The 26499-nt window shown below is 38.8% G+C and overlaps 1 protein-coding gene across 2 annotated transcripts in view; it reads right to left on the reverse strand.

The window, feature by feature from the left end:
* The window catches only part of CTNNA2 (catenin alpha 2), a 1134503-nt gene that overhangs the window by 990900 nt on the left and 117104 nt on the right, over positions 1–26499 (reverse strand). For both annotated transcript variants that reach the window (XM_004590715.2, XM_004590714.4), the window contains exon 2: positions 7159–7265. In XM_004590715.2, coding sequence (XP_004590772.1) covers positions 7159–7260 — 102 coding nt within the window. In that variant the 5' untranslated portion in view covers positions 7261–7265. The remainder of the gene's footprint in view (positions 1–7158; positions 7266–26499) is intronic.

Below are 26499 nucleotides of genomic sequence, written 5' to 3' on the forward strand. Positions count from 1 at the left end.
ATTTGAGAAGAGATTAAGTAACCTACTCAAGCTATCAACACAACTACTGGGCTCAGAATTAATCTTCCTGAACTACAAAGTCTGTACAATGGTAAGATAGAGCTAATAAATCGCATATAAAGTAAAAATAATAGTACAACCAAAAAAAAAAAAAAACCAAAAATAAGAAAATAATGATAAAATCAACAAATAATATTTAAATTTATACTTCTGAATTGATTTATACCTGTCTCAAATAGGTCAAAATTATCTTCAAATATTTACCTTATATCTAGCCAGGTAAGACCATTCTTATATTAACTGTAATTATATAAAGTAATATTGAAATGAGAATTTTATCAGTCCTATTAAAAAAACAAATAAATTGCTTCATTTCAAACATTGGTCCTAATTGTTTCATTTTTTTAAATAAAGATGACTTCAAAATTTTATAAAATTACATTATCAACATTTAATGATATAAACCATTTACATATTAGATTATTTTCAGCATTTAATCATACAGTCTGTAACTGCACTAGCCACATTATATTCCTAAAACTTCATTTCTATAATATATACTAATTTTTTAATATATTGCCAGGTGCCAGTTAATAATATTTTCCATACTTCTTTTTTGGCATTAAAACTTAGAAAAGAGAATGACCATTGTAATTATTTAAAAACTTTTAAAAGTATCTTGAGGTTTTAGTATTTGTTATTTTTCTACAAAAATCATTGAAGTGCTTGTTATAGTGTTTCTTAGTTCAAATAGCTTAAATAACATCGTGGTTATTAGTTCTTTCCATATCGTCTAGTTAGCAATCCAGGCATTTTTTCTAGTGGTTTCTGATTAATAAGTCTTTAGACAGGTTTGCAATATTCACAGTTTTTTATGGTATAGCACTTCCTCTTGGATATACTTTGGCCTTTTAACATATTTATGGAATTCAACTTTTTCCTTTAGACTGTTTCACCAGTGAAGAAGTATTCATAATATAATGTACTTCATCTTTTTAATTGTTTTTTATCCATAATACAAAATATTTCTCTCTATATTTAATATTTTGTGTCCTTAGAGATAATCTGATGACAAAAAATCAATTTTTAACTTTATTATTTTTAAAAGTATTCTTTTCTAGTAATTATACTTTTTATTATAAAATATCTATGGATTTTATTTTTAATTTTTTTGTTCAGTTTTTTCCACTAGAAAAGAAGATCACATTTATAGGGGGAAGAAGAGACAGATGGCCAAATGGTGGCAATAGCCAGAGCTGAGCCAATTTGAAGCCAGCAGCCAGGTGTCAGGATTTTCTTCAGAGCATCCCACAAGGTGCAGAGTTCCAAGGTTTTGGGCCATCCTCTACTGCTTTCCCAGGCTACAAGCACAGAGCTGGATGGCAATTGAAGCAACCAGGACATGAACAGGTACTCATAAGTGATTCCAGCACTTGTTACATGAGGGGTTAGCCATTGAGCCATTCAGCCAGGTCTCCGAATTCTTGCAAAAGATATTTTTAAACAACCAAAATCACAGGACCACCTAAAGAGTGCATAAACCGGGACAGAGAGACCTGGGAGGGAAAAGTGGGTTCCCCCTTCTTGGGTCACTATTCCCATAGGAGGGCATGAAAACTAGGATGGGGGCTGGGATGGCTAGATAGAGAGGCACTCAACAACATCTGTGAGGGCTGGATGGTTGAGTTGGTTAGATAGAACTAAGCTTTAATACCCATTGACGGGTACCAGAGCCAAATGGGATGGGGGACAGACTGGTCTTCTGCTACACATACTGGCAAACCAGGGTGGGGGGCGGGCTTGGTGGGGGTTAATGTGGGTCGCCCCGACTAGGCTGCAGCTCCCACTGGTTGATGTAAGGGCCAAACCAGACTGGACTGCAACACCCATTGGTTCCAGTGCAACTCGGGACTGAAAACAGAACCAACCCAGCAGTTGCAACCACCAGCTGATCGGGGTGATGGACTGTGCTGGGCCCTGTGCTTGCTAGAACATACAAAAAACTAATCTGGGAATACCTCAAAGTATCTTTGGAGATCTCACCAATCGAACTGATGGACTCAGAACTCTAACCAAGAAAAGACAGAAGACAGAACAGGTCAATCATTCATCTCAGCTATATGTTGGCAACAAATTATGGGGCAAACGGAGACTTTATGATGGACCATATCAATCAGTGGACGACCTCATCGAGCGAAACGGGCAGCAATTCATAACTAGAGAACTATTAACACCACTTGGGCACATATCTCGGAGCATGCCCCACATCCGGGACTTGGGGTGGGCGGGAAACCGGGTGGGGCTTCTCCCTCAATGTCCCCCTTTACCTCAGATGCAGGATGGAAACAATATTGACATAATGGCATTGCCCACTTTTCTATCCCCCTGAACCTTTTTTTTCCTTTTTTCTTTTTTTTTCTTTTTCCTTTAACTGTAATTAACTATGTAAAGATTGTCAACAACAATACAATAATAAAAAAAAAAATCTAGTAAAAAAAAATAAAATAAACAACCAAAATTTTAATTTTTTAATTACAATTCCATATTTTAAACAGGATGTGAATATATGTTAGGATGTGATCTTTTTCATTATATAATTATATATATTACATATAAATCATATAGTTTGTAATTTCTGTATTCTTAAGAGTTATTTCAGTGTATTTTCTAATTTCCCAATAAATTATTTTTTGGTTTTGTCATAAACTTAATAATATATTTCAATTTCCTAATGCAGCTTATGATTACAGAATGTGATCTACTGAAATGCTTTTGGAAATTAAGAAATGTCTAGGCATTATTTTCAAGGGCTAAAAATCCTATTCTAACAACAAAATTTCCCCAAGGGGAATCTTTCCATTTCAGCATTATAAAATAAATGAGTAACTGATATACTGTTACTGGAGTGAGGTAATCTTTTCTTTGATACTCATACTAAAATATTTTTTATCAACATCAAATTACTAATGTCATTCATTTACTGCAACACATAGTTTCACCCAGAACACTCTAAATTTGTTTTACATAAGATACCAAGAGCTAGCTAAATGTACAGTTTCACTGAATTTTGTATCAACTTTATTGCATCACTGAATGCTGCTGTCAATTTTATTCAGTAAATTTGCATGTAATTATCACCATGGTTTAGTTATCTGTCTCTGTTCTATATTTTATAAGTTGGGCATGTATATCTAGCTTGTATCTACATAAATGTAACCAATTTATATCTAACATTTTCTTATCTTTCCTTTCTTATTTATTCTCTTTTTCTCCAAGAGTTAATGGTAATGTCAATCCAGAAATGAGGATTTCACTGTATGGGAGGGAAGTAGTCAGCCTCCATAATACTATAGGGAGTTGATGTTTTATAAACAAAATCCTATTTGAAAAAAATAACATTTTAAGAACATGAGACCAGGAAAGAAGAAACATCATGAAGATGTCAGGAGACGCGAGAAGGATGCTAAGACCAGAAGAGCTTTATTTTTTATACCCTTATGGATGGAAAGTCCTAAAACAAAGGTCTTTGAAGAACAGTGTTTCATAAAGAAGCTTCAGGGTCAGCACCTGGATCTTAGCTTTTTTCAATATGTGGAATCCACCTGCATTCCTTCAAGTGGCATTTCTAGTCACATCCAGAATTAATGGCTATGGAAATATGAGTGAGCCAGGATAACAACAACAACAAAACATAGTAATAAGAAAAATGACAAAAATGCCCTTGATTGACTGCAAGATATCATTATATCAAATATAGCTGTTAAAGGGCTGAATTACTCCTACAATTACATTAAAAAAGAAGAGCTGTAGGAATGAACTTAGATATTTAGTAGAGGCTATTTCTAAGCAGACTTGAAAGAGTAATGTTTCATTTTTTGCATCCTGCTTATAGTAAAATGTTACAGGGAAGAGATAAATAAAACAAAATTAAAGCTAATCAGAATCAAGACTGGATGCTTTGGAAAATCCTTTGTCCACAAAGATTACAAAAAGACACCAAGATTAGGAGAGTCACTTTCAGGAAAGCATGCTTAGACAGAAATCCAGCTATGTAACTAGATAACCTTTTGCTAATATTATACGGATTAAAAAGCTGAGAGTACTCAGTCATAGGGAATCAAGGAACTAATAACAAAGGTTTGAGCATTTTGCCCTTTACCAAGCACTCCAGCATTTCATTCCCCAAAACAGTCTAACCTGCCTCCCATCCAGTCTGTACTTCCTTTTCCCAGGGAGCAAGCCCAAGCAAGGTTGAGATGTCTGCAAAGAATCTGGTCGGGTCTCTATTCATTCCTCCATCTTCTTGGGATTCCCCCAGCCCTGGGAACAAGACCCCACCCTGCTGAAGGGCTGGACCTCCTGCCACATGTTCCACTCCATCCATACAAGCAGTCGGTCACCCTCTGTGGATTTATGAAAATAAGTCTCTTTGATAATAAACCTGGCTTGGCTGTGAATTCCTTTCTCTCTCTCTCTCTCTTTCCCTCTCTCTCTGTTCTGCATCTGTGTCCCAATGGAAGACTCTCTGAAGAGATTAGGAATATGATTAAAGGAACTCCTCAGTCATCAGGAAGCCAAAAATGGAGATAGGGGTATGCAGGAAAATCTATGCAGGAGCCTGTCTTGCACTGTATCTGCAAGATAATACTAAGAAACATCAAAAGAAACTTTGAAGTATTGTTATTGGTAGAAACACATTAGCTTGTAATGAAATGCACAGGGAAAGGATGAAATTTCTGATGGTCACTAGATTCTGAAAATTCTAAAAGAAGGAAACATGAAAAAAAAATCATGATGATGATTCTCAAGCTGGAAGGGCCACAGGACAGAGACTTGACTGAAAAACATGATTCATAGGCCAAGAACTATAATAGAGTTTTGGCAGGTACATTTGTAAATTTCTTAAAGCTAGTAGTAATTCATTTTTCCTTCTGCTAACTCCCTTTTAAAAAAACATTTCCATTCATCTTCTTCCATTTATTTAAAGGGCAGAAAGATAGAGGAAGAGATGGAAACAGAGAAAAATAGATCTTACAGCAGTTGAGTCATTTCCCAAATTCTGCATCTGGGCCAGGCCAGAGCTAGAAGTCCAGAACTCAGTTCAAGTCTCCCATCTCAGTGGCTGGGGCCTAAGTACCTTAGTTCTAACCTTTTGCATCCCAAGGTGCACAGCAGCTGAAAGCTGGAATTGAAAGAGTAATGATTTGAATCCAGGTACTCAAAGAATGTATGTATCTGAAGTAATATCTTCACCACGACACCAAATTCTTATCAACACATTCTCCCTTTTTAAGTGGGAATCTGTAGCTGCTATTTTATGTCCATCTTATCATTATACTCTGGGAGCATACATTTGCTTTGCAACTTATTTAGGCACATGGATGTACCAAAGACAAAAAGAAACTTTGCTTGGGGATGAATTATAAACAGATCCTTAATCATACCTAATTTAAACAATGAGATTTGATACTTTGGGGATGATCAGGGCAGGCACTGTGGTGTAGAAGTTTAAGACACAAATAAAAAATATTTATTTATTTGAAAAGATGAGTGAGAAAGAGAAAACATAGAAAGGGAAACAGAAAGAGATTAATTCTATCCACTGACTGATTCTTCAAGTGATAACAACTACTGACGTGGTCCAGGCTAAAGCTAGGAGCCAGGAACTCTATCCTATTCTCCCACAGGAGTGGTGGGGCCCTTGTACTCAGACCATCTTCTACATTCCCAGGTGCAACAGCAGGGGCTGGATTTGGCAAGTGCAGCAGCAAGGAGTCACATTTTCCAAGATGAGCTGCAGCATTGCAAACTGTGGCTTAATTCATTGTTTGATGACATCAGCTGCAACTGCAAATCCACTTGTGATGCAGCTTTCTGCTGATGCAGCTTTCTGCTGATGCAGCCTGTGAGATTGAAGATGATGAGCCCCTGGCTCTGGCCCAGCCCAGTCCTGGTTGATGCTGACATTTGTGAGTGAACCAGAGAACAGCAGGCCTCTCTCCCTCCCTCTGTTGTTTTTTCTCTCTCTCACTTTCTCTTTAAATGAAAAAGATGAAACTTGGATAAGATTTTTTTTACTTGATTTAAATGGTGTAACAGACCGAAACCTTTGGGGTCTTGAGAATATAGAGATGTTTTTTGTATCTAGAAAGGATATGAATCTTTGGGGGCCAGAGGGTAGATTGTAATGAGCTGAAGAAAGATTGCCTAAATACAATCAAATTGTAATTTCTAAAATTCTAAGTATGTTACCCTAAATGGTGGAAGAGTTGTTTCTGATTCTGATGTAAATTAGATTAAGGATGCAACACTGTTAGCAAGAGGATACAGAGGAAGGAGCCAAAACAGGCACACATGTTCTAGAAGCTGGGAAATACAAGTGAATGGCTTTTCCACTCAACGGGATGCAGCCTTGCCAACACCATGACTTTAGAACTCCGTACCTCCAGATATATCAACTCTAAGTCCATGTTTCTCTAAGCCAACAAACTTCGTGATAATTCATTTCAGCGGCTACAGGAAACCAATGTAAAAAAGGTTTCAACTTAACTTGGTATAATGTCTTTATTATATACACCATAAAAAGCTTGCATTTTTCACATTCAGGCAATTCCAGGGCTAATACAGCAAAGACCATATTTCACAAAACATCAAAGATTAATTGTAAAACTTCAAAACCCCATTCTTTTTGCATTAAGAACTACCTTGTGAAAACACAAAAGCACAAAAATTGGAATATCTCATAATTCAACAGGATGAACTCTGATTCATAAACTGAAAGAAAAGTAATTCAGTAAATATACATGGTTCTCAAACAGTAAACGCACTTTTTCCTAACTGTGTATTACCATCTGAAAGTGATCAAGGAATGATTTATTTAGATTTTGAATCCATTACATCAAATGAAGACCTCCTTCACCAAGGTCCCCTGTTTAATTATCTCATCAAGTTAATTACCAAAATCATGTGAATAATTTTCAAAAGCCACTTCAAATTCTATCGAGCAAAGAGGTTGCCCATAGTTCAGGCAGTAATATATATTCAGTATTCATCATAACATGATATATTCTCTTTCAAGGATTGCTAAATTCCTTGAAAAGTCTTGACATAATTCCAACAGAAACATACCTAAACAAAAAGTTTCGAAGCATCCCTTACCTGTGTAACAAGTGGCTCCAACAGTCTTTCGACTGTTAGTGTCCGGATTTCCAAACTTTTGGGATCCCATTTTAAAATGATAGGTGATGTTGCTGAAGTCATGCTCCCTGTGGACATATACATATATATTATTGGTTGATAATGATCATTGAAATAAGCTGTTACTTTGAGAGTTCAAAATGAATACATCACTGAAAAAACATACTTAAGATTATGTATTACTTTACGAAATAGGAAAACCTGAAGCACCAGGTTGAATGGTTATAGTATTCAAATAACATTAAAAACTAAAGGTTTATGGGAACACAGGTATTTAATCTAGTGCTTAGGATGCCCACATCTCACACTGGAGTGTCTGGATTCAATTCCCAGCTCTAGCTCCTGATTCCAGGTTCCAGCTAATGCAGATGCTGGGAGACAGCAGGTAATGGCTGCTGCTGGGTTCCTGCCATGGAAATGGACGATCTGTACTGCATTCCCAGCTTCAAACTCTAGTAACGGCTCACCTTCAGGTGCCCTAGGCATTTAAGGATGAGACAATGAATGGCAGCTCTCTACATCTATCTGTCCCTGTTTCTGTCCTTTTCTCTTGGTCTCTCAGGCATCAAGCTATGCCTCAGAGTAGAACATGTTAAGATCAGAAAAGAAGAAAACGGGAGATCTGAGGGGGGGCTTTAAAAGTCAAGTTGGGGAGACCAATGTAGACTGCCAATAAGCAAAGTAAATCCACCACGATCACTGGATACAGGACCCCATTGTAATACAACACATTAGTTTCTTCAAATGATTGCTGACCACTGAGAATCTCATACTCCTTGGGACTACAGTGCTTTGTTGTTTCATACTCTTAAAAAGGAAAGGTATCTTGTAAACTGACTGCCAATGGCTCTGAAAATTAGCTTGCTGCTATTTACATCTCTGATTACTCGCTACATTTACATTCTTGTCCCATAAAATCAGTATCTGATAAGGTTATTTATCTCACCCTAAAGCAATCTTGTTTTCCTTAAGAACCAGACACGCAGATAGCAGCTTCCCACAGATAAAACAACATATGTGCTAGCCTCAAAAAAAGAGAAAGATTTATATGTTCTGTCAGAAACATGTCTCTCACTGAGAAATTGCTTAATATATTTTGATATCTAACCACTGGACAAGCAATCTTGTTTGGACAAGATTGTACAAACTAAATCTGAATCATTTGCCTTAATACCACCATCAATCAAACTGTTTATGACTGTTCTCTTTCTTGGAATCAATGTCTCCACTCAATTCCACTCTTATAAATCTATTGAGATGATTAGAATTAATAATTCCATGAAGGCTATTACAATAGACACTAAAAGAAAAGTGTCTCTTTACTGACCCTCCTTCATCAAGTCGTTTTGCAGAAGACCCAAGTAATTTGCTTGAGAAAACAAAAAGGCAAAGACAGAGTGTTGCTGGTGTTTTAACTCTCTCCAAATGTCATGCTTTAAATAACTAAGCAAAGCTATCCAGCTATACAGATCGATTTAGATTTGAGTTCTCTCACAACAATAGCTGGCACTGACATGCTGCCGCCTTCCAAAAACCTAACAACACTTTACACATTTTTCATTCACACTAACAACTGCTGTAAAGCAGCTGCACCACGCACAGATTTCTACTGCTGGGTAGCATGCCTTCTGTTGCAGTAGAAGGATAAAGCAGCCAGATGCTTCCTGTATGCCCTGGGGTCCCTCCATCACCGCTAGGCCAGTTCTATCTAAGTGATCTGAGTGTGCTATGTGTGATACGGATGCTGCTCGTACCTAGGAAAGTTCCCTGAAAATGTTTGCAAACTCTGATGGAATAACAAGCGCCAAAATAATGACGATAAACAAGCAAGTGTTTTAGGAAAGCTGGATAAGCTGCAGTGAAGTCAAGTCAGCTGAACCTGTTGGTGAAAGGTACTGGGTAAGACTGGATTTTTATTTTATTATAAGTCTGGATATCTACATAAGCTAGTTAATTTAAAAGGCATGCAAATCCTTTTATGACTATCTTATTTCATAACTAAAAAATGGCATTCAGAACAGCTGGAGTTAACCTCAAAAATGCTGACACAATCATAACAAAGACACTAGTGTGGATCAAGTAGAAATGGAGACACACCTTGAGCAAATATCCTAAGCCACCTCTGAGCCAAGAAGCCAAATTAGTCACAGCTTTGTCTCCTGAAGGTCACAGAGGTCCTATAAATCAAAACACTGGAAGAACATTCCTGAGCAAATCACTCAAGTTAATGTATTCCTGAGGGCATCTGTCTTTTCAGTCATTTCTTGTGCTACAGGTAAAATTCAATTGCAAAAGGCAAAGAAAGGGTACACCGTATTCATTTGTTGAAGGGAAAGACTTACCCATAGAATTCTGAATGCCACTTTTTAAGCCATGTTGTTTTTGATACAATTGGAACTAAAACTAGGAGTTACATTTCCACACCGGACTCTTTTCCATTTGGTTTCCTACCAACATTGGCAAATACTAGAGGGAGGGACCTGCAAAATCTCCACCTCTGAACCTAGGATCTTCTCTGTAAGAGTTCCAGTAAAGACAGATAGAGGTAGAAAAGGGTGAAAGAACTAGACATCCTCTTGCAGAAAGCAGGAAATATTTTTCTGCCAAGGGCCATTTGAATACATATGCACCATTTGTACACCATACAAAATTATCAACAACAATCAGCCAGCAATAGATTCATTGAATTTCTTTTTTCAAAAAAGTATGTATTTATTTTTATTAGAAAGGAAAATTTATAAAAAGGAGTACACAGAGAAAGACCTTCTGTCCACCTGCTCACTGCCAAGTGGCCACAATGGCCAGAGCTGAGTTGATCCAAAGCCAGGAGTCAGGAGCTTCTTCCAGGTTTCCGACGTGGGTGCAGGGTCCCATCCTCTGCTGCTTACCCAGACCACAAGCAGGAGCTAGGTGGGAAGTAGAACAGCTGGGACACAAACAAGCATCTATAGGATCCCAGTGGTTACAAGGCAAGGAATTAGCCACTGAATCATCATAACAGGCTCAGATCCACTGCATTTCAAATCCTGGCTGTGGTTGCCTTAGCAGGGCCAGATCAAATGATTACATGATCCTTATAAGGCCCATGCACTAAGTACTGCCTCTTCCCTGCTAGTGAAAAGCAGAGAGGATACTGTCAATACACAAGAATGAACAATTTTGTAATTGTGGCACCATTACAAACAGAAAAAATATAACTCACTTTGAGAATATCATACCACTGGGACACTCAGTGTTTATAAATAATTATTGAACAATCAGTGCTTGCTATAGTTATTGAGTCAATTTGGATGTCCAAGTTTGAGTCATAACTCTACTTCCAATTTCAGCTTCCAGCTTATGCACACCTAGGAGGCAGTCACTGATGACTCAAAGTCAAATCCCTTCCACTCACATGGAAGTTCTAAACTAGTTCATAGCTTCTGGCTTCAGTATGGTCCAATCTTGTCTGGCTGCCGTGTGCAGGAAGTGACCATCAGATGGAAGCTCTCTCTCTCTCTCTTATTCCCTCAGTTTCTCTCTCACAAACAAATATTCTTACATGTTTTAAAAATGCAAGGCAAGGAAAATGCATAAGCTTTTAATATAAATTAATCTTGGGTTTTGACCACTAGAATGGTAAAAGATACAATGTGAGTTAGATGTTTGGAACACATTGTTGTAATTGGGTTTGCCCTCTTGCGCACTGCCTTCTGTTACCAGTCATAAATAATTCTCCATTCACAAAGGAAAACACATGTAGACAAGTCTCAATCCAAGCTGCAGCTAGCCTCAGTCCAGTCAAGTTAACCAATCATCCAACTCTCAAACCACAGTATCAAAAAGCAAATGCTGCTGCTTATTGTATATTACTGATAATATTCCTGTTATTCAGCAATACCTAAGTAATACAATATTGAATAAACTTCTGTTCAATTTGGGTCCCTACAAATTATCAACTATATAGTGCCCAAATTAATGCCTCTATGTACCAGGTTCCTGAAATGCCTAATCAGGAGAATAAATGTTTTATAGAATTATTATGGTGATTAAATAACTTAATGGATACAAATCATACTTACAATTCTGGAAATATTAATTATTGCTATTGCTGTTACACCCTTAAATTTAAATCCAGTTTACTACAGTCCTTTCTAGGAGGAAAAGGGAAATACTCATTTTAAATAGAGGCCAAAATAGACACTTCTCTGAGTGCAGCAATTAAAGTAACTAAAAGGTAAGCAAAAAAGAACAAATCAAGGGTCTAGTTGTATTAGTCCTTCATCTTTCTAAGGATGGAATGATAATGTGCTCTCAATGCCATACCATACACCTGTGCAATTAATACAATCTTTTCTGCCTGCAAAAGACAGTCTATGTTAAGCAAAGAGTAATTTTTCACTGATTGGAGTTTTATTTTTTTTAAAGATTTATTTATATTTATTGGAAAGTCAGATTATACACAGGAGAGACAGAGAGGAAGATCTTTCCATCCGATGGTTTACTTCCCAAGAGAGCTGCAACGGCTGGTGCTGCACCCATCCACAGCTGGGAACCAGGAACTTCTTCCAGGTCTCCCACACCAGTGCAGGGTCCCAAAGCTTTGGGCCATCCTCGACTGCTTTCCCAGGCCACAAGCAGGGAGCTGGATGGGAAGTGGAGCTGCTGGGATTAGAACCGGCGCCCATATGAGATCCTGGTGCGTTCAAGGTGAGGACTTCAGCAACTAGGCCACAGTGCTGGGTCCTGATTGGAGTTTTAAAAAAATCATGTTTTCATTGCCTTTTGTAAAAATATTGAAAATGTAGATTGCAGACAGCAAGACAGTGGAAAACTAGGACTACAAGTAATACAAGACAATAGGATTGCCATTTTTCATATATGACAATTTTGTATGTACAAGAGAAAGCTCTTAACAATTTATCTGATCTCTGAGATTATTTGTTTTTAGTTAGGACTTATTTATTTATTTAAAAGGCAGAGCAGAGAAAGAGAGAAATTCAATCCACTAGGTAAACTGTATATATAGCTACAACAGCCAAGGCTGAAGCAAGGAGACAGGAAATTCACCTAGGTCTCCCACATGGGTGGCAGGAGTCCAAGTACTAGGTCCATGGTGCATGGCTTTCCAAGTCACATTAGCAGGCATCTGGATGGGAAATGTTAACAACTTTCCTTAAACCTCCATACAAGATTTTTTTCTTAAAAAGTAGAAAATTGCATATATATCTTATAACACAGCCTACCCGGTGATATTTTTAGATTAATTTCAGGCTACTTCTCTGGTGCCAGGGTAAAGGAGGTAGACCAGGATGGTTGCAGTTATTTACTGCTAATGACAGAAAATGTAAAAGCAAACAAAAAGACACTGGAGTGAAATCAGTTCTTATGTGAGCACACATTGGTCAAATATCTGTTTCCTTAGACAGCATTTCAATAAGGAGAAAAGTATCTAGGTTGCCCATCAAAAGGGATGCATTCAAATGCTACATATGTTAATGCAGTGTACCTTTTAGTATACAATTTTCACTTTTCAAATTTTTGGTATCTTCTGCCTCACTTCTCTGAGTTCCCTTCATTTCTTGTACTTCTCTTTTGCAATAGTCTACAGTGCTTTCTAACTGCTGAGTAGATACCAAAACATACATTCTCTCCACAAGAGCCAGCTCAATTGTCTTTTACTGTAGCTTTTTCTTTGCCATTAAGGAGCACTTCTGCCACCAAGCTCCATAAATTTTTTTATAGGGGAGTTCTACGTGACAGATCAATAAAGAGGATTTTAGTGATTGATAATCCCTGCCATTATCAGGTAAATGTGAGAAAGCACCTATTTCTACATGTATGATATTGATTCAGCAACTTGGCTTCATTTTTTATCATTTGTAAAATAAAGAAGATAATAATCTGCTATTAATGGGTTTGTTTAAATAATTCTATGAAGTAACTGCATAGGCAAAAGGTTGGTTTTTATTCTTTGCAGCCCTGCCTACCTATTTATCACTCCACTGGAGAGAAAGCCCCTGGGGTAAGGACACCACTGGAGATCCTGCAGGTCAAGAAGTGGAAAGAGATTTGGAAAGAGAGAAAGAGAGCAAGCTTTTTCTAAGTTTCTTTTCCATTTCAAGTATCTTGTCTAGAAACTTAGAACAATACTGTCTCTTCCATGAATAATATAATAGTGTCTAATGAGCTTCTTGTATTATTATCTCTCATATACATTTGGAGAAACTGTGACATATGATATTAAAAACATATCTCATGGCCACAAAACTTCATCTTCAATTGCTTTCACTTAAAATAACCACTATGGTTTATGAGACTTAGGCTTAATACAGTTACACCACTGAGGCTTCTAAATTAAAAGTAATACAGAGATAGGAAAAGGAGGAAGAGAAAACAACCAGGAGCCATCACCTTCTGCAGCATGAGAAAAGGAAAAGCACAGTAGGGAAATAAAGAAAAAGGAAAAAATCGACAGTTCATGTCCTTATAAATGCGCGGAGTTCATGGGAAATGTGGCTGCACTTCCTAGCAACAAAGATTGAGTGTTTTGTGAAATTTCCTAAAGCCATATAAAATTTCAAGTGATGATACTGGAATACTGTTTGTGCGGGTGTTCTACATAGTGAGCACTACAGATCCTTGAAAAAGTCAAAGCAATTTACACCAATGAGACACAATTTGGGAACCTATGACTTTGATCTCCTTCTATTATACTCATGAATATGTCATATTACATGGTGAAAATGACTTTTTAGGTGTAATTAAAATTAAAATCAATGGAAATTATCTTGGATTATTTGGATGAAGACAACATATTCACATGAGGCCTTAAAATGCTACAATTTTCTCCTGGGCCACAGGTGGCAGAGTTAAGCCATGGAGATTCAGCAGATGATATCAAAGGAGCAGAAAAGGAAGGCAGAAGATTCAAAACATGAGAGATCTGACCTGATTTTCCTTAGAAAACTAAATGAAATAGGAAGTGAATTCTTACCCAGGGCCTCCAATAAGAAGCAAGATTGCCTAATCTATCATATTCTAAAATTATCTGAAAGGCACAAGGGGTGGTGGGAAGTGAGAGAGGATAGGAACGAAGGAGAGCAAAAAAGGTACTTTCTATCCATTGATTCACTCTCCAAATGGCTGTAACAGCAAGGCTGGGATGAAGCCAGGAACTGGAACTCCATCTGGAACTTGCTTATGAGTGGCGGGAACCCATGTGTACTTGGGCCACCATCTGCTACTCCTCCACCTCAACCCATTCCTGCTTTAGCAGAGAGAGATCTGGGTCAGAATTCGAGTAACCAGGTACACCAGTGTGGCATACAGGCATCTCAAGCAGCAGCCAAACCAGATGCAAAACAATACTCATCTCTTAGTCCACTTCCTGTTGCCATAGCAGAATACCCAAGAAAGGGTCAATATTATAAGAATGGAGGCTAACTTTGGCTCACTGCTAAATCAGAGAGTTGTGTGGGTTTGCTAGCACCAAGTTCAGCAGTAAAAACTAAGGGGGGGACAACAAGAAAATTGGAGAAAAGAGGACTTTCTTTATGATTCTCTTGGGGATACCCTGTACAAGGAAATTTTTTATCTGGGAAATCCTGCCTATTTTTGGCCATTAATTCTCTCTTCTTCAGATTTTAAAGGGGCAACATATCACCCATCACTGGTCTTTATATAATAACCACTCAAATCTCTGGCTCAATGAATTGAGAGTTGAAAAAAGATGCAAACTCTGATTTCAATTAGAGGTTTTGTCACCTTATTCAGCAAAAAATTTTAACTGGTCTGTGCTATTTGCAGGGAGAGAAAGGGATCTCTAGGATTTAACATGACCCACCTATTAGAGCATTTTCAAGACCTCTGCTATGGAAACTCAAACCTTCTAACAAAACACTATAAGAAAAGCAGTTCAAAAAAAGTCACCCTATAATTTCCAATGAATGTAGTAATCTTTCATGTTAAAGAATGTATACTATAGAATATCATACTAATTTTGAAAACATAAATTATCATCAAACTATTGAATACTTTTTAAGAGCCTCCTTTTGGCTTCTACTGAAATAAACGTAACTTTACACAAATGAAATAAATAAGGAAAGCTCCACAGCTTCACATGTACCAAGGAAAAAAAATTGAGACGAAGAAGAAATGAACAAGTCTACATGCAACTGAAATAGGTTGTTCTTCTTACTACTATCCTTTTAAAATTTAAAACTATTTGCCAAGATAATAGAAATCTACTACTTCTACAAGAGGCTAATAGAAAATCAAAGTCATTTGAAATTGAAAATGACATGTCAGCATGCATGATATCTGAATGAGTGGTAACATACTATGTTAGATGATATTCCATCAAAGACTCAAACTTATTTAAAAACTACATTAACTACGGTATGGGTTAATATCTTTGCTATTGCTTATTGTTATCAGCAACTCTGCAATTTAAACTTAGGTAGTAGATTCCAACAATCAAAATCAGAATTGCTAACATTCCAGGCAACAAATTTTGAGGAATTATCTTTATGGTATAAGTTAACTCCAAATCATTTCATAGCAACATAATTTCATTGGCAGTTTATACTCTGTCCCTCAAACCTCACAAATTATAGTTCCAAATACAGTGAGAATGTGACTAATCTTTTACCACAATTTTAATATTCCATTTCATATTACTAATGAATTGGCACCGAACTAAACATACTAACTTTCCTTTACTAGGCACTCAATGCATTTGTTTACTTTTCTTCATCATTATAACCAAGCCAATCCTCTAATTTGTGAAGCCTATTTTTTTTTAAGATTTATCTATTTTTACTGGAATGTTAGATATACAAAAAGAAAGAGAGAGATAGGAAGATCTTCCATCGATTCACTCCCTAAGCAGCTACAGTGACCTGAGCTGAGCCAATCTGAAGCCAGGAGCCTGGACCCTCTTCCGGGTCTCCCGTGCAGGTGCAGGGTTCCAAGGCTTTGGGCTGTGCTGGACTGCTTCCCCAAGCTACAGGCAGGGAGTTGGACTGGGAAGCGGGGCCACAGGGACATGAACTGGCACACACAGGAAATCCTGGCACACGCAAGGTGAGGACTTCAACCACTAGACTAAAACGCCAGGCCCAAACCTAGCCTGTTTCTTCGTTTATAGGTCTACTATTTCAATCAGGTTTGCGTCACATCATAATTCACAGTTTCTACCTTTTTTTAAGGTGCCAACCAGAGCATGTCCTCGTTGTCTAACATTCAAACACTGACATCTCAACCTTACACCTCCTCTATAATCTCTAAACAACGACTGTGTTTGAAGTCAGTAATAAAAGATAATTTAAGTGGCTCCTTAAGAAACTGACACCAATTTGACATTGCATACTATACTACAAATAACAGAATTAAAATCATGCTTTTATTTATTTCTTATCAGCTATAGAATATAGTAGGGTTTTTTTTTTAGTATCAATTCTTTATCTTTTTGAACTCCAGAGTCCATTTCACAGAGAGAAACAATTTTAAAAATTTCTTGCAGAGACCGTTCTGCAGTGCAGCACGTTAAGCCCCCAAGTGTGATGTCAGCAACAACGTAAGTGCTGACTCAAGCCATGACTGCTGCAGCCAGGTTGCTCCTGCAGCTGCCTGCAAACGCACGTGGGCAAAGCAGCAGCAGATGACTGGAATACCTGTTTCCATATGAGAAACAGAGATAGGTACAGCATGAAACATTCACTAAAAGACCTCCCAAAAAACAAACTCAGGTGGGGATCGGAATATCTTTCTATGAACAGGACATTTACATCGAGTGGTAGAGGGACCAATACACCTCCAAATTCTGAATGTCTGAATAGAGCCATAAAGCATAGAAGGTATAGCAGAGTAATCAGGAAAATAATCCATGCCCCCTTGAATGAAAATGCTTGAAAGAAAGAGGTAAATATGCTCCAGAATGCAGCATCATGAAGATAATCATAATATGACATAAAGAAATGCAGATATTTAGGCAAGAATTCTCTTAAGCACCTAATTCTAAGAACACTTAGTACCTAAGGACTTAGGTTTTTGAAGTAAGCTCTAATGGATCATTATAAATTAGCTTAAAACTCAAAGTGAAATCCACACATGTGCTGGTGCCTTACCAAGGAATTAAGTTCCCAACACAAAAGGAAATGATATAAGCTGAATACTCCTGGCCCAGCAGTTTACCATGTCATAAAGTGACTTATTAACCAGATCTAATGTAAACAAGTATTGCTGTGCATACATCAGCCAGAGCAAATGGGAAATAACTTGCCTGCATTGTGTTAGCCTTACCCCTGTCAGTTGAATTAGTAGATTTGAGAGGTCATAATACATTAGAGCAATTATATTTGCTTAGAAGTCTTTTAGAGTGAGGACTGATATTTCACTACCAGTGGCACTCAGCATACACACCCCGAGATAAACTATTTTGTTAAGCTTATTGGTATAGAAAGTCATATGTGAAAAAGAGACAGAAAGACAGGTTTCTTTCTGGTCATCTGTGGCATTTAATTTCGTGTTCATGAGCCAAAAGTACCTGAGTCCTAAGCTTCTGCAAATATTCAACTAAAAGGTACCATGGCATTTAAATATGCAAACAAAGTTCTGTTCAGTCTGTATATTCTGAGGTTGTATAATCCTTTCCATTAAGTTCATGAAACCTGCATTTCACAAAAACAAAGTTTTCCTTGAACACTCCTGGTGACTGAGGAAAGTTTATTAACATTGTCTATAATTTCCTATTCCTATCTTTAAATCCTCCTGTATAGAAGTGAATGGGAGCCCTCAGTCACTGCAGTGAGCAATATGTGCAGAGTAGTTCTATTTTATAAGACAGAAATACATATTCAGTGCTTACTAAGAGCAGAGACTATTAGTCCTCTTACAAATATTGCCTCATGGGCCCTGCACAGTAGGCCAGCAGCTAAAGTCCTTGTTTTGCATGTGCCAGGATCCCATATGGGTGTCATTTTAATCCCAGCTGCCCTGCTTCCCATCGAGCTTCCTGCCTGTAGCCTGGGAAAGCAACTGAGGATGGCCCAAAGCCTCGGGACACTGCACTCCCATAGAAGACCTAGTAGAGTGTCCAGGCTCCTGGCTTTGGATTGGCTTAGCTCCAGGCATTGCAGCCACTTGGAGAGAGAATCATTGCACAGAAGACCTTCCTCTCTGTCTCCCTGTCTCTGTATGTCTGACATCCCAATAAAAAAATCATAAGAAAAACAAAATATTGCCTTATGCTATTTTCCCATATTAAAATTTTTTTAATTTATTTTATTGTATTGTTGTTGACAATCTTTACATAGTTAATTACAGTTAAAGGAAAAAGAAGAAAAAAAAGAAAAAAAAGGTTCAGGGGGATAGGGAAGTGGGTAATGCTATTATGTCAATATTGTTTCCATCATGTATCTGAGGTAAAGGGGGATATTGAGGGAGAAGCCCCACCCAGTTTCCTGCCCACCCCACGTCCCGGATATGGGGCATGCTCTGAGATATGTGCTCGAGTGGTGTTAATAGTTCTCCAGTTATGAATCACTGCCAGTTTCACTCGATGAGGTCGTCCACTGATTGATATGGTCCATCATAAAGTCTCCGTTTGCCCCATATTTCGCTGCCAACATATAGCTGAGATGAATGATTGACCTGTTCTGTCTTCTGTCTTTTCTTGGTTAGAGTTCTGAGTCCAGCAGTTCGATTGGGGAGATCTCCAAAGATACTTTGAGGTATTCCCAGATTAGTTTCTTGTATGTTCTAGCAAGCACAGGGCGCAGCACAGTCCATCACCCCGATCAGCTGGTGGTTGCAATTGCTGGGTTGGTTCTGTTTTTGGTCCCGAGTTGCACTGGAACCAATGGGTGTTGCAGCCCAGTCTGGTTCGGCCCTTACATCAACCAGTGGGAGCTGCAGCCTAGTCGGGGCGACCCACAATAACCCCCACCAGGCCCGCCCCCTACCCTGGTTTGCCAAGTATGTGTAGCAGAAGACCAGTCTGTCCCCCAACCCATTTGGCTCTGGTACTTGTCAATGGGTATGAAAGCTTAGTTCTGTCTAACCAACTCAACCATCCAGCCCTCACAGATGTTGTTGAGTGCCTCCCTATCTAGCCATCCCAGCCCCCGTCCTAGTTTTCATGCCCTCCCACAGGAATAGTGACCCAAGAAGGGGGAACCCACTTTTCCCTCACAGGTCTCTCAGTCCCAGTTTATGCACTCTTTAGGTGGTCCTGTGATTTGACTCGACAGAATTAGTCCCCAGTGCCAGCTTCTGCCAGCTGATGCTGCGGCCCTGATCTAGTCCACCTGCAGCACACAGGTGTTGTAGCCTTGCTTAGTCGGGTCTGTCTCTATCCCAGCCCACGCTCTCCAGTGGGAGTAGCTTTCCGGCAAGGGGACCAGCCCCTTAATCCCCCCGCCGGCTCTGCCCCTTCCTTCCTGGATCTCACGTGTGCTGGATGGGTGCTGCATTCATATCCAGTACAGGCAACCACGCCCTGGCATTCCATAATGTGTACTGGTTTTGTTGCAACCAAACCTGGCTCATCCCACACTCTGTTCTGGTGATTGGATTTGCCAGTGGATGACATGAACTGATTAAAGCTCAAGGATGTCAAGTTAATTCCTTCAAAATTATTGGAATATAAGCAAAATTTGTTCCAAAATTGTGTGTGCTTGTTTTATAGTACACAACACAGTTTCCTGAAACATGCTCAATACATCACTGATACTAAATCTTAAGGATAATAGGCTAAGAAAACAAAGCTTCAAAAAGATTCATAGAAATATGAAGGATCTTTTTAAAAATCAATATGGAGGGCCCGGCAGCGTGGCCTAGTGGCTAAAGTCCTCACCTTGAAAGCCCCGGGAACCCATATGGGCGCCGGTTCTAATCCCGGCAGCTCCACTTCCCATCCAGCTCCCTGCTTGTGGCCTGGGAAAGCAGTCCAGGACGGCCCAATGCATTGGGACCCTGCACCCGTGTGGGAGACCCGGAAGAGGTTTCAGGTTCCCGGCATCGGATCGGTGCGCACCGGACTGTTGCGACTCACTTGGGGAGTGAATCATTGGATGGAAAATCTTCCTCTCTGTCTCTCCTCCTCTGTGTATATCTGGCTGTAATAAAATGAATAAATCTTTAAAAAAAAATCAATATGGACCGGGTTGTGCATCTGGCACAATGTTTAAGATGACACTTGCAATGCCTGCATCCCATATCTAAGCGTCTGATTTGTTTTCTGGTTACTCCACTCCTATCCAACTTAGAGCTAATACTCATGTTGGGAAGGCAAAGATGATGATTCAAGTACTAGACACACTTGTGGAGCTTTCGGCACCTTCTCCTGACCCAGCCCAGGCTACTATGGGCATTTGCAGAGTGAGCCGATAGATGAATCTTTCTCTCTGTATCTTTCAGTTTCATGTCTCTGTTTCTCTACCTTTCAAATAGAAATTAATAATTTGCACTGATTTTTAAACATTTCATGGAAATATGCATTGTAAAAAATGATGCATTTTTCAAATTATTTCTCTAACCAAGATGAGTTTACATATTTTATTTCCATTATCTCACAAACCTTTTTGAGCTATTTTCATAGGTTGACATAAATGCCTAAACATATTACTTAAGAAAACTGGAATTGTTGGTGACACTTTTCACCTCTGAGTTTGTCAGAAAGGACTAGACCTTTGTAACATGTGTCTCTTGGGAATATTCTCAGGATTCCAATGAAAAGATGAAGGATCTATTCCAATATGTGTGCAAGTTAAACACCTCCCGCAAATGAACCGTGTGGGTATCGCACGGTCATTCTTCAGCATTCCCTCCATTCTTCTGCTACCTTATTACAAAAATGGGGCTTGTTTCTTCTTGTTCTACATCCCATTTCTTCCTGCTGCCTAAGACCTCAATCAATCATTCTCTAGGCTCTCAAAATTTTTTCTGGCTTTTTCAAGTCAGTAGAAATCTTATATAATGACAACAAAAACCCTAAAATATCTAAAACTAAAAATTCCCTCTGCATCCTAGTCCTCTCTTAACATTCTGCACTTCCGTTCCCTTCACAGCATAGCTCCTTGAGAGGGTAGTATATAATGCCTGTTCCACTTCTTCACTGCCTACTCACTTCCCACCCCACCACAATCTGGCTTCTGCCCTCACCATTCCACAGAAATTAGCCTTGCAAAGTTAGAAACAATCTCATATTGCTTAATTCAATGGACACTGTGGATTTACCAGCTGTATTTTATATACTAAAATTGGAAAGATGTAGAGAACACTATCATGGTCTTTGAGAAAAGATAGCAAGAAAATTTATACAGCATTCAAATCTTTTATAGTATGAACTCATTTTGTCTAGATACAGAAGATATCTGCATATAGAATCTTTCAAAATACACATATCAAAATTTGAATAGTGGTTATGACGGTAGGATCGAAGGTAACTTGTAATTTACACATATCATTTTCAATATATGTATGTACATTATGTTTATTCAATTTACAAATGGTCACATATTTTTATATAAGTAAAATACATGAATCTACTTATTCAAAACATCTGGATGCAACTTTCTAATCCATATCCTTGTCCATTACTGCAGTCTTTGTTTTGATCTTTCCTAGTTCTAAAGATATCACACTCTCCTGGTATCCCTTGAACCTCTCAGCATCTTATTCTTACCCCTCTTGAGGGCCTGTTATGCTGTTCTCAAATTCTTTATGTTGCTTCTCTGAACTTCACCATTGTCTGGCTTCTCACCTTCCTGTATATACAAACTGAATGGTTTCTTTCATGTCAGTGCTGTACTTTAATGCTGAAAATCGCTATATCTATTCCTGTAGTTCACAGTTCCTGTTTAAATTCCAGCCTTCTATACATAACCATTTATGTGGTCTCCCCATTTTCAAGATCAGCATGCCTAAAAGTGAACTCATTTTTCCAGCAACACTGATCTAATTCCTACAGTCAAGTGTCAGTAAGTGTAACCACCCAATAAGTACATCAAACTGCCAGAAATGCAGGAGACCTTTTCTGGTTATTTTCCTTCTTCTCATTTACTAAAAAAGTTTACCAAGCTCAGTAAATTTTTCTCCACATAAGTATCATTTGATTTTAATCAAGTTCTAACTGATTTTTAATTGTTTTAATCAAGGCCCTCGTCACTTTTTCCTCGGATTATTGACACAACCTCTGGATTGGTCATATCACCCTTAGTTTTATGACTCTATAATTCTTTATCTATTCTGCAGCCATGTTATTTTTGTAAAATATACATTATATCATATCCCTCTTCTGTTCAACTTCCCCTAATGACCATCCCTCCACTCTGTATAAGGACAGAGCTATATTAACTGTCCATAGTGTAGACTCATGACTTAGCAACTGTCCTCCTATCAGAAGTCTTGGAATCTGAACTTAGGGAATTACAAGCTGTACTCAAAACACCTCAGACTGTCTTATGTCACCAAGTGCTATCTTGCATCACTCCTTCCATAAGTAGGTTCTATTCCTGTTTTCTTTATTTGTCATACTCTCAGTTACCCTTTGAGATAATTCAGGCATCATGTTGTGATCTGCTCAGACCTGTTTTACTCTCAGAGCACAGTGTTCATCACTAACATGCCGTAAGTTACATCCCATTTCAACTGTTCATTTAATAGTCCTTTTCCCACCAGACCGCTAAGACCATGGAAGACAAGATTGTAAATTTAATATTTTTAATACACGTAGGAAAAATGATTGGCATAAAAAGGCCATAACTTACAAGTGAACTTATATGATAGAATGCTGAACAAGTTCTCCACAGCATATTTATCCACAAAACATTAGTGTCACTCTTCAAAATCACTAAAGTAAATAGAAGTGCAGCTAAGAAATTCATACAATCCTAATAATGACAGCCTAAGCAGCTCAAAAGTCAGAAGGATATCCAGAAAAAAATTCAATATTTGCGTCCAGAGACATTCACACAGGCAAGCACACAGTGTTTTCAGCACACATTTTGCTGTGGGAGTGTTGTCATGCAATGCAGGGAACACAGCACACAGAGATGGAAAATCTATTTCCAGTTGTATCCTTGCCTCTTAGCCAAGCAAATTATTGTGGTTTTAAATCATGTGCTTCATTTTAATAGTACAGCAACAATCTTGAGTCTGCATGAACCAACTAATCTCTATCTCCTTCTCAACAAATTACGTTCAATTTTTTGTTTCAAAAGCTTTCTACTTATTTATTTAAAATGCAAAGTGAGAGAAAGAGACAGAGACTGGAATATTTTACACCTGCTACTTCTCCTCCCAAATGCCTGCATCAGCTGGAGCTGGGTCTGGCTTGAGTTATGAATCCAGTTCTCCATGATGGTCTCCCACTTGGATGTTTTATTTAATCAGCATTATCTGCTTTTAAGGCTCATTTAAAAGTTAGCACAGTATTTCAAGCTTTATTCTAAAATACAAGTTAGTTACGCACAGAATTCTTATTGAGGCATATTTCATTTTATATGTATGCTTTTTAATTTCTACTTTCAATTTTATAGAATTATAACTTCTTTAGCATTCTTTTTATATCAAGTAATATTTTCTAAATAATGATAACAATTCTAATTCCTACTTTAATGAGAATCTTAAAATTATTTTATTGCAATGAACTCAATTAGTCTCACTGTAGAGATTTGAATGGAAGAGAAAAACAGGTATCTTAAACCACTGCAACCATGTCACAATGAGACAAAGGATACATAAGAACAGAAAAATTTGTACCTTAACTCTTCCGTCTGCTGAAATTTAAAAAGACTAAGGGGTTTAAAATATGTGAGCTGCCATCATAAAAATTACAAAAAGGATATAAAACAAATCAATCCTTAAGAAAATATAATGTAGGTCCAAAAACAATAATTCATGTAGAATTACTATCTCAATTTTTATGTATTCCTCTCATTACATTTTAACGGCAGTGAAAGAGAGAGAGGGTTAAACAAAAAAAAGATAGATCGGCAGACATCTTTCATTTACTAGTTCACATCTCAAAAACTCCTACAGCATCCAGGGCTGGGCCTGGGCAAAGCCAGGAGTGCAGAACTCAGTTCAAGTCTCTTCTGTGGGTGAGCAGGGATGCAAGCACTTGAGCCATCGTCTGCTGCATGCTAGGATGAGCAGAGCAGAAAGCTGTATTAGAAATACATCAGCTAGGACTGGAACAAGTGTATCTGAGGCAGTAACTCAAGTCACTTGGCCAAGACTGCTTCCCAAATTGCTTAGAATTGTTATTTCAACGAAGAAACGTCATTCTTGTGATGAGGATTGTGGCCAAGTAGGATAAACCATCACTTGAAACAAAATGTCTAGGATCAAGTCCAAACCACTCTACTTCTGATTCACAGCTTCCTAACTGTGCAGACATTTGGGAGCGCATCAGCAGATGGAAGACCTTCCTCTATCTCTTTCAATGTTGCTCTGCTTTTAAAATAAATGTAAAAAATTTTTAAAATATTTCAACTTTTTACATGAAGAGAACAAATCTTATGTATTTCACAAAATAGTGTGGCTGGGCCCGGCAGCGTGGCCTAGCGGCTAAAGTCCTCGCCTTGAAAGCCCCAGGATCCCATATGGGTGCCGGTTCTAATCCCGGCAGCTCCACTTCCCATCCAGCTCCCTGCTTGTGGCCTGGGGAAGCAGTCGAGGACGGCCCAATGCTTTGGGACACTGCACCCGCGTGGGAGACCAGGAAGAGGTTCCAGGTTCCCGGCATCGGATCGGCGCAACACCGGCCATTGCTGCTCACTTGGGGAGTGAAACATCGGACGGAATATCTTCCTCTCTGTCTCTCCTGCCCTGTGTATATCTGGCTGTAATAAAATGAATAAATCTTTAAAAAAAAAAAACAAAATAGCATGGCATTTTTGTTTTTTGTTTTTGTTTAAGAAACTGGTGTTGTGACATAGCAGCTAAGGCACCACTTGCAATGAGAGAGCCCCATATGACCACTCAAGTCCCACATGTTCCACTCCTGATCCAGCTCCCTGATTATGCGCCTTGGAAAGAAGTTGAGGATGGTCCAAATGCTGGGATCCCTGTCCCCACTGTGGGAGTCCCAAATGATGAAACTGGCTCCTTATTCTGAAGGCCACTGGAAGCATTTAAGGAATAAAGCAGTGAATAAGAGACTCTCTCCCTCTCTTTCTCTCTCTCTCTTTCTTCCCTCCTCCCTCCTTCTGCCTTTCCCTCCATCTCTATATCTCTCTGTCTCTCCCTCTCCCTATCCCCCCATCTCTCTAAGAATTTCATAAATACAGGGGATCAAGATGGTGGAATAGGGTAAGAATACGTTTAAACGGACGGAGAAACATTTAATCAGGATGAAGCAGAGAGGACATATTCCAGGAAATAGGAGAGGACAGAACAATAGCAGAGGGTTACCTAAAGACTGACAGACACAGGAAAGCAGCAGAAACAATGGTGTGGTGTTGCAGTGAGGATACTCCAGTGGCATTCAGCTAACAGCAATCTCAACTCCACCAGCAGCCAGAACTCCACCAGCAACTAGGTGGGAAGGGACTTTCACTGGGAGCTTGGGAGATGAACCCAGACAAAGAACTGTTTATCCTGCTGGTCTGTTTGATTTGACCAGGAACAGAGACAGAGCAGCAGATCCCAGATGGGCAGTGTGAAAGCAAGGTGGATTTCACAGCCCGGTCAGCCCCCTAGAGCTGAATTTGGTGCCATTTTGCTTAAGGAGACAAAAGCAAAGGAAAGAACTGAGCATACACTGAGCTGGGAGTGAACTCATTTCTGGCTCAGTGAACTGCAGCAATGTGGCATTCTACAGGTTCTACCTAAGACAGGTCTGGGTAGCCCTCAGACCTGATGGCCAGCAGATCAAGAACTCTAGTAGTGATATGTCAGGCGCCATTTTGTACACTGTGGCAAAAGCTTTAGGACTGCAGGGGACAACAGTGAACTGCACATGTGCTGAGCTCACGAGAACTCCGCTGAGTTCTGTGGATTGCACTGGTCCTGCAGGAAAATAATACCGAATATGGCATCGTATGGGTCAAAATAGGTCCGTGTGGCACCCAGAACTAATGTCCAACAGGTTCTGTCAAGATCAGCAGCACCAACAACCTAATTATATAGGACACCTGGTGTCTCCATAATCCTGGGATCTGCTCCAACCGGAAGTGGGAGAAAGGTTGCAGAGATAACAGTGCAGACTCAGCATAGTATCACAGGAGGTGGAGAGTGGTGAGCCAGGAGCTGGGGCTACGGAGTTCTTTGTGGAAATCTAACATAAAAACCCAGACCAGACCTGGAACTCGC

The sequence above is a fragment of the Ochotona princeps genome, chromosome 8 (assembly GCF_030435755.1).
Source record: "Ochotona princeps isolate mOchPri1 chromosome 8, mOchPri1.hap1, whole genome shotgun sequence".
Lineage (NCBI taxonomy): Eukaryota > Metazoa > Chordata > Mammalia > Lagomorpha > Ochotonidae > Ochotona > Ochotona princeps.